The 9,827-nt window shown below is 34.6% G+C and overlaps 1 protein-coding gene across 1 annotated transcript; it reads left to right on the forward strand.

Moving 5' to 3' along the window:
* Positions 1-1,095: 1,095 nt before the first annotated feature.
* Positions 1,096-1,404, forward strand: LOTGIDRAFT_68377 (hypothetical protein; the record flags this gene model as incomplete). Its single annotated transcript, XM_009048876.1, has 1 exon — positions 1,096-1,404. A coding segment is annotated over one exon (309 nt), but the record flags the coding sequence as incomplete, so codon positions are not given.
* Between the last annotated feature and the right edge of the window lie 8,423 nt (positions 1,405-9,827).

Consider the following 9,827-nt stretch of genomic DNA (forward strand, 5'->3'; position numbering starts at 1 on the left):
AATAGGCCAACATAAATCATACGAAGTCATATGCCTGTCTTACCATGTCAGAATATTACAAAAAATATTAAAGGTGTCCTTTGGGTAAATTGCTTAAAACAGCCTTGAGGTAAAGGCAGTAGCGTAGCGAGGATTTTATTGACTGAGAGCCATCCGAGTGTGTAGGTTCCCTTTTTCGGATTTTAGATGACACTAGGCCTAGTCATGGATGTAACTATGAGCCCCCAAACCCCCCCCCCCCCCCCACCCTCTAAATAAGTTTATTCTATCTTCTCTATACGGACAGCTAAAGCTGATCTCTTTCACCTCTAAGAATATACCAATTTAGACGAATACACCCCTTTATGATAATAAAAAAGAACATGTATAACATCAAAGTTTAGTAAACGCAATAAAATCAATTGGATTAACATGGAGCTTACCTATAATTGTATAATAACAAACAGTAAGTTAAATCGTTTATACTTATGTATTATAATAATACCCCTAGATTATGTACTTAACAAAGATATTTTCCATAGCAAACAAACAATACTGTCAACTATTTGGTCCTTACTTAATGCAGGTTTAATAATAACAATGAACCTTATTAATAGAGGTATTATAGCGCGGGGTTACTTTGACACATAATTCGGGAATAGGGCTTTATGTGACAAGTTTGTTTTCATTGTAAAAATATTTTGGTAAAATATAGTTTTGTGACAGTCGCAGAAGCAGGATTAACGTTTTTAAAAAAAGATGCGTAAATGTGTACAGTAAAACAAATTTGGTTTCAAAGTAGATCTACCTTAGGTGAACACGGTTCAGTTTTTTAGTTCAACGAAACACCAATTTGGTAGATATCTACAGAAAAAGAAGAACAGCATGGAAATAAATTGTGAACTCAGTCGACCAATAGATTCGAATGTGACACCGAGAAAGGGGTTCCAAGGATCATATATCAGGAAAAAGACACAGAATTTTAACCACGAGTTCAACCGTCGATTGTCGACAAGGGATGCGAAGGTAACTAAAGATGAAGTAAGGCCTCAGACTGACTTGAGAATCACAGTGGAAAAGGAGATTCCGCATAATCCTAAAGAAACTATTAGCAAAGTCAAACAGTTGGAAAAAATAACAGAAAGAATTTTAAGTGAAAATCTTCATAATACGGACTATAATGCCATTCACTGCAAAGAAAAAAGTCAACTGTTGGCTTCTTTAATTATGGACCGTATTAAAAATGTAGTGGAAAGCAGTTTTAAAATTGTTGCTGCTGTGAGTATAGGTAGTTTAACAGAACAACCAGGCATGCAATTTGGTAGTCGTTGTCTGTGGAACAAAGAAACGGACCATTTTATTAGTGTTAAATACTCGAATAATCATATATTTGCGGTGGCTATGGTATATTGTTTGTATTTTGAATAAGGTTTGATTGTTGGTATTTTGATATTGTTGTTGTTTTGGTATTAAATTGTTCAAATCGAACTCTGTTTATTTTTAATATTCGTATTCATACTACTCAAATAATGCGTTTTCAATGAAAAAGACATTGTAGTGTCTATATTTTATATAGTTCAATGACAAACTGTCCCCAAGCAGTCTATGTTAGTACCCTGTGACCACATCACCTTCTACCATGGCTGCGTGTGTTGTATCAGAAATGACAGTGGTCCGAAAATTTGATATCTAGTTGTTATTTTCTCCCATTGACCACCCTTATATACTTATATATTAATAAAATGTAATCAAATTGGACAAGAATATTAAATGACCAATGGCAATATTCTATAATGACGAGGATTTGTTTATCGACAACTCTACCAAACCAACAGTAACGATTCTTATGGATCCTGCCACATGCGCATGCATATGGAATAGTTCAAAGAGACCATTGTGCCAAGGAAAGTCTCATTAAGGAGAATATTGAACCTGTACAGCACTCTTTATTTATATTTCTGCAGACATTGGCTGACAAGCACATGCAGTAACCGCTTGATACCCGATTGATCCAAAGTTACCACACCAAAATAAAACCAAACCACCAATCTGCAACAATCTGCTTACTGGTAACCAGACTACTCAGCAATAACGTCCTCGCCACTCATAATGAGCTTCGGAAATCGAGTTACTCACACGACACCACCAAGGGTCGATTGCTCTTCTACCAAAACAACAGCAAAAAAACAACCAATTGATCCAGATCCAACCACTAAGTACATGTGCCATGACTTTCAATACATAGTCTGGTTGATAAGAATCTTCTGAAATCGGAGGTTAACTTATCATCTACCAACCAACCAATAACATTATGTAGTTGGACGTTTGCATGCTAAACTGAGCCACCAATTACATCCTGACGTAGGTCCAGTTATTTCATCAGATTTTTCAGCCTGGTTTCCACAGAAGGTGATACAGTTCGGAGGGGCTGGAATGGGTTTGGACAATAAACTGATACTTGGTAGTCATTGACAGTAAGTAATCTAAAAAGAGCAAAACGATTACACAGTACCAGTCTTCATTTGGCCATCAGGTGAAGGAAATCATTTCTACTTTTATAATATGCCACCTTTCGCGGTATTTACGGAGAGGGTCATGGTTTCCAATAAGAACTTAGGCTAACCCGGCTTTGCCTTCCATCCTACCTCCTCGTTCAAATTTGACATAGGGAAAGAATTGCTTGTGAGCTCACTCTACCCCACTCTTTTGACAATTCTGTGCCTCTATTCAGACTTTCACCTTCACCTTAAACACCAACAACATTGACGCTAAAGATCACAATTGAGAAAAATATTAGACCATACATCATCAATATCAAACATTATGTTGTGTTAAGAAGACATTTGAATTAGTTGTCACCAATAATGCGTCTCGAGGGAAATTTTAAATCTAACATTTTACACACCTTCCACAAACGTGATGTCTCACATACAACAACAACCCGACTGAAAATACAGCTCTCAAGATTGTTCTCAGTAAATTTTACAATGGTTACTTCACCCAAACTACAAATTTAACCAATAGCCATGATTGACTGCGAATTGTTGGTAGTGATTTCGGGCTTCTTTGAACATTGAATAGCAAAGTAAGCCTGCGTCTAAGAGCTGTAGATTAAATGGCATTAATACAACAATAGTATCATCAAAGTCAAACTGGCATTAAAGTGATACTACGTCTTAGAATGAACATAAAATTTAAGTTCTCAAGAATGGTCAATATGAGTATATATTCTTAAGTGAACTTACTGATATCATAAAGTTACAACAGAATCCTTATAAAATCTGGGAAATTAGAAAATTCATAAAACTAAGTAATTATTGAAAAACGCTTAATCTTAATATTAAGTTTTTTGGATTTATCGGATTATATAAGTATCCTGTTATGTTATTTATGACACCAGGTATATCTACTGATGAATACATGCTCTAATTGACCAAGTTTAAAATTCTTAATTTTATGTTCATTCTAAGACGTAGTATGCCTGTTCGGAATTGGTCATCATATTATGATTAAGTAGTCTATAGAAAATGAACGAAAGGGAATATCAATGTGTATGTATGATATTCGCTTTGAAAAATTTCCCATGGATCCAGCTGTAAGTCCTAAATCGGAACGGGTAGTCTAAGAAATATCTATGATATCAGTGAAAGGCCAGCTGGTATGCAGTATCATCGAAAATCGATCAAATCTATCAAATACATAGCTTAGTTGTCAACTCGGGAGTCCCTTTGCGAAAGTCCGACAAATATGGTACCTTTATGAAATGATTGTAAACTAAGTTATTAATACTTTTATTCTGGATAACGGTAACCAAAATCTGAAATGCCTCAGACCATCTTTAAAATCCAGACTTGATGAAATGAGGTTTTACAGTTAATTTCTGATGAAGTACATAGACAATCTGTCTCAACAACTTCTTTGTTTTTGACATTTCTAACAAATTAAGACTTTGTTATTAGACCAAAGAAATGTTAAGCAACACTTGATTCACAAGTCTTTTAAGAAAAAATATCACAGCAAGTAAATTTTGACTATGTTAATTGCGAAGATGAAGAGGGTTTTAAGAAATTACAACACTGCTAACAAAGAAGACACTACTGGTTTCGACGAAGGAAGGGTTCGAGTTCGAGTTGAGATCTATGGTGCTGCATACTTCATTTAGAAAATAGAAGATGATCTATCTACTGTTTATGATTGCTTGGGTGTTTTCTTCTTCTGATCTTCGTTAATTTGTATTCAATCTGCATTAATACCAACGACTCGTTTACCAAGTTGTCAAAGGTCTAATTGTTGGAGTATGGTGCATTCTCATCTTTTAATGAGAATTTTTTGTATTAAGCTACTACAAAGCACAAGCTGACTATCTTACTTGCTCGATTACTAGTGGTATTGAACGAGACAACAAAGGGTGCTATGCCTGGGGCCGTCAGTGAGTTAGACGCTTGCTCGCTCCAGGGTTCAATCCCGGTCGAGATGGTACCTTCTTCAGCCCGACCCCCTTTAAGTGATGCAGGCAGGAAAGAGGGATTGGAAAAGGAAAAAGCGTCTAGTCGTTCGGATGTGACATTAAACCGAGGCCCCGTGTGCTACAGACTGTGCACGTTAAAGATCCCTCAACAGTTGAAAATCGAAAAAGAGCAGGCTAATGCCACTGTTCTGGCCAAATTTCCCCCATTGCACCCTGCATTGCGTTGCCTGTCTTCATTAGACCACATGGTGCAGAAAAGTAAGAAGTAAAACTCCATTCGCTACATCTTTTGCATTATGGTGAATGTTAAGTTTTATTGGTCTTGCTGTTGTTAGTTTCTCAATCCAGTGGACTTCGCTAGTTTGATAGAATTTCGTGTTGTCAACTTATATTCTCTGATAGATAGTTCAGTACAACCATTGATGATTTCTGTCCTGCGTTCACAAAATGGCTTTAATAGGATTTAAAACCGTCCCATCTACTCTGCTTTTATGACAATACTGTAATTTTACTCAGTAAAACGCCCTTGCGATGTAGATGGAGCTAATGCAAAATTTTTATACCGAAATGTATTGTAGATGATTGAAATTTAGCTGGAAAAACTAATGCTTATCCCTTTAAATAAAGCATTTACCCCAAAGAAATAACCCACAAACTATCGTTATAAAGAAGTCAATGAACGGCAGTTAGGCTAGAACTAATATTGACATTAAACTCACTTGATTGCCATTGTGTATATCCAAATGTCCAATGTCTAGCATTGAGATCGACGTGGTTGTCAGAAAAGTATTAAGGGAATAAGCGTAATTCAATTGTCAACTCCAGACACAAGTTCTTTTTAATCACACTAACATTGTTGATTTTTAGATCTCGTTTCTTATATAAAGTTAATCAATGACAATAAATTGAAAGAATAGTCTAAACCATTCCACTGACAATATGACTGAAATTGATTTAGTAAGACTACCAATGACACAATACGTGTATCTTTTATAATCTCAACTTTAAATCATTCCGTGTATATCAGAATCCGACAAAGATATATTCTTGTGGGACTTGTGAACACGTAGAGTAGTATATTGAATTTCAGCTTTTGTCAATAATCAAATTTTTGGTGAATTCGAATATCAGATTCAAAATAGTCACAGCTGGCAATGATAAAAATTAAGGCTGGTATTGCGACTAAAAATCGTATTGCGATATAATGCGATACACCTCCTTGTATTGCAATATGTATTGTGATATATATTTCAGCTTTTTTTTAAAATTTGTGAGCAACTTTCTTTGTTGATCTTCACATAAAAAGTGAAAGTAGATTTAAAATATCGTAAATATTGATACGCACAGATCGTTACCGATATCTAGTTCTGAATCTCCCATATCGGAATATATAGGTATATCGATTATTTCCGACAGCCCTAAAAAAAAAAAGGTTAAATTCGTATGTTGCACCTTTCTCCTAGAAACTTAAATAAAACATCTTATATATTAGCAGAAAATTGCACTGAAAAAATAGATGCATTTTTTTTAAAAATGTTTGTGTCTTGAGTGACACGCTGAGATTTCTAATGATTTTAAACTCTGAAACAAGCAGTTATTTTCTTGAGAGTTTTGTACTCAATCTTTCCATTTTGTCGTAGTAAATATTATTCTGTTGCCATCACAGTTTAGAATTGAATTGTGCTAGCTAATCAATGTTATAGCATACGAACAAAGAAAAATGTCCTAAATATATACTAGAAAAGCAACTTGAAGTGGAACTGCTTCCATCAGTCGACTCATAATTCTTTTTTATTCATTTTGTACAAGTGAAATTCTTGCTATTTTGCAATGTTTATGATAAAAATAATTTTATTGTAGCTATCATCGAGTAAAAGATGCACAAATCGAGTAAAAGATGCACGAATTAAAATTCAAACAGATTAAAAAAGGCACTAAGTTGAATCAACTGGTCAACGAAAATCTTGTTAATCTTCCTTTGCCAAATTATATGGAGTTAACTCTCACAAGAGGTCCCATATAGGAAAAGTTGCAACAGATTATGTAAAGATTGATCATGGGACGCCGAGAATCTGTCACTGTAAAGTGCTTTGGTACCCAGAGGGTCAACCGACGATCGGCCTTTACTATGTCCTGTCAGGCAATATTTTCCAGTATGGTTGCTGTTGAAGAACTTCTCGCTGGTCATTAACGATGCTCATTCAGGTTGGCTGGATTTCTACTGCCCACTTGGTATCATTGACAGCATGTTGGAGTAAGCGCTTTCAGTTATAGGTGCTTGATCTGTGACGGTAACCTTTCGGCTGATGGTAGTAACCATAAACGTCGCTATCGAGATAGATAGGTTAACGAAAAGACTACCATTCCCAATTAAAAACCAATCTTTCATAAGGCAATGGATAGATACGATACCAATGCATGATACAGAGTTAAACAAGGCCAAGGGCACGAAGCAATACATGAACCTATCGATATGTACACGTGCTTACTACATACGCATTAGCCGATTGTTGGTAGCCATGAACCCCTTCATTACTTGCGCATGAAAACGCGAGAAAGATAAGTTAACCCCCGTAATGTTTTAAAATAACCATGATAAAATATGCTTAATGATGATAATTTTCATAATTTTCAATAATGACATTAATTATAAGATATACCCGTTTGAACTCTTGACAGTTACATCAATATAATGTTAATTAATGATTGAAAATAGACAGTGGGAAATGATCCACTCGTTAATTGGTATATAATTAACCCAAATATAAAAGCTGTTGGTGTACTTTATCCTACCCTACATAATCATATATCGAGTTATTTCCTGGAATAAGGAAGCATGCATATTTTAACAGTATTTTTTAGGATATACTCTATTAGATTCCATTGTGCAAGAACACATTTGAGTTATACTGTGGCTCACATACGACATATTATTTCACTTTTAATTTTTAATTACAAACTTTAATTTTGACCTAGATGAAAATGATTTCAACCTAGGTGAAAATAATGTCCACTTAGATGATAATTCAACGAATCTTGTAAAAAATGTTTTTAATTAAAAATAAAAAGTGGAAAATGTCGTATGTGAGCCACCGTAGTACGTAGAGTTATGTTTTCGCGCGGTAAAATATTCCTGTTGTTGATTAAGTCAATTTGTTGGCTTACTTGGCTCCAACGGCAACACATACCTATATTGGAAATTTTATACCCATACTATCAGTCCCAACCCTTTAATTCCGCAGCTCGTGTTCACAGCTGAGATAAGCTCTTCTCAAATAATTACTATATACGCTTATGTGTGGAAGCAATTAAAGCTACAGTGTATTCCACATAGCTGCTGTAAATGTTCAAAATCTACGAATGCGATGCGATTTAGATTATGTAGATGCTTATTATATTGGCAACCACAGATTCAAACCTCATTATTGTTTATTGTGAAATCAAACGAACAAATGATTCATGTCTTTATATTAGCCTCGGGTTTCGTCATATGATTTTGACAGTATGTCCAGTGCAGTTGAACGTTGATCATACGCTTTAGGGTTCAATATGAGAATCTTTCAGAAAATCTGATATAGCAAATTAAGTGAGCTATTTCCAATAAGTAAGTTTCTTCCTGTAAAACTTCAGATAGACGAGATGATGTCTATGATATGAATAAGTCACGGTTGTGAGCAGAGCTTTAGATAGTTTAAATTTGTAATTTAAATTTTCATGGTTGCTGATGATTGAGGTTTTTTTTAAGTGTTAGTATGCTAGAAAATTTACCTGTGAATGAAAAATTGACGATTTTGTGGTCAGTTCACAATTCACAGCTTCGCCTTCATGGTGAAATGGGATAGCAAGGATTGACTTTTCACCTTTTTTCGTGCAGCTTCTCTAAATTAGCAGATATGATACCTTTTCATCTTATGTTTTATCTAACATTTTGTGCTATGCAATGTATGTGGAAGACAAGATAACTTCCAGGTTTCGCCTCATCTGAACTATTACATGCATCCCGATGCTAGCCACTCCGATAGACAATACTGAGAAAGATAAAATATAAAAATTAAACATGCCCTTAGAGCATGTACAATCAGTGAAAGCTAAATAGTGTTGTGTCATCAAGAATTATTGGGTGTTAATGTTAATGTTATTTCCCTGGTGAAAAAGGTGTCATCAAGAATTATTTGGTGTTAATGTTAATGTTATTTCCCTGGTGAAAAAGGAACTAATCCTAGTTTCATGTGTTTAAACACCTTTGACCCGCTAACCTAAAACAGTCTTTGTTAGTATTTCTTATAAATTGTTACCTATGCTGAATGTCGTCCCCCAATTTGTCATACGTCTATTTGTAATATAGGATATGAATGAGGTACTTATCATGATCGTTACATGTTATTAAGAACACCTGAGACAAGGAAAAAAATTTAAAGACCAAACATTTCGTTGAATATTTCATACAGTAATTGTTACTACTGCCAAATATTTTTTTATTTAAAATAATCAGGGGGCGTATATTACCTTGCCTGGCAAGCTATCTTTGACAATGTTCATTGTAAGAAACTTAAATTGATAAAAGATGTAATTAATAGTTTCATTCTACAATCTTTTGCTATCAACGAATAATGAATAATAGAAATACGAACTGCAGATGTATCACTGTGTTATCATTGTCTTTGCAACTGAAAGGGCACACTCTGAAAGACTATTTTGACGAACAAATATATCATGCCGACAATTCTACTTATCTACTTCAAATTTCCGAATCATAAAACTAGCATACCCCATAATTATAAACACCCACAGAAAAGATTTCGACAAAAGCATGCTGTGGCCAGTTGTATTTTAAGGATGCAGCTTCTACAGAAAGATGATACTTTGTATATAATTCATAGTTGTCTGGGAGATATATTGTGATTATGAAGAAATGATAAATTAATTATATTCGTGTGTGTTTAATGCTATTATTTCTGATATGGAATGGTATTTATGGAATATAATTTGTGCATTATTAGTAACATAATGACATGGTATAATTAAAATTGTGATATCTGGTATTAAAGATTCCAAAGAGAGTTTCCTATCCTCAGGCGTATGTATTACTGGAAATCTGAACTATAGAAATATTGTAACAGAACCTGAAACATGTTGTTATACTGAGTTTCACGCAGTGCGATCTTCATAGAACTGGATAACTGGAAATCTGGTGTAGAAGCTGCAAGTATCCAGTATACAAAATGGACTAGGAATCTTCTAAAACCCAATTACCTACACAAAATCGGACAGTCTTTTTTTATATAAACAATATTTATTAACATAATAGGATAGGAAAACAGGCTTTCGCCTATAGTACCCTCTGCTAAAGATTGGATAGTCTGAACTAAAAGAAGAAAGA

The sequence above is a fragment of the Lottia gigantea genome, assembly GCF_000327385.1.
Source record: "Lottia gigantea unplaced genomic scaffold LOTGIsca_13, whole genome shotgun sequence".
NCBI classification, from domain to species: Eukaryota; Metazoa; Mollusca; class Gastropoda; family Lottiidae; genus Lottia; species Lottia gigantea.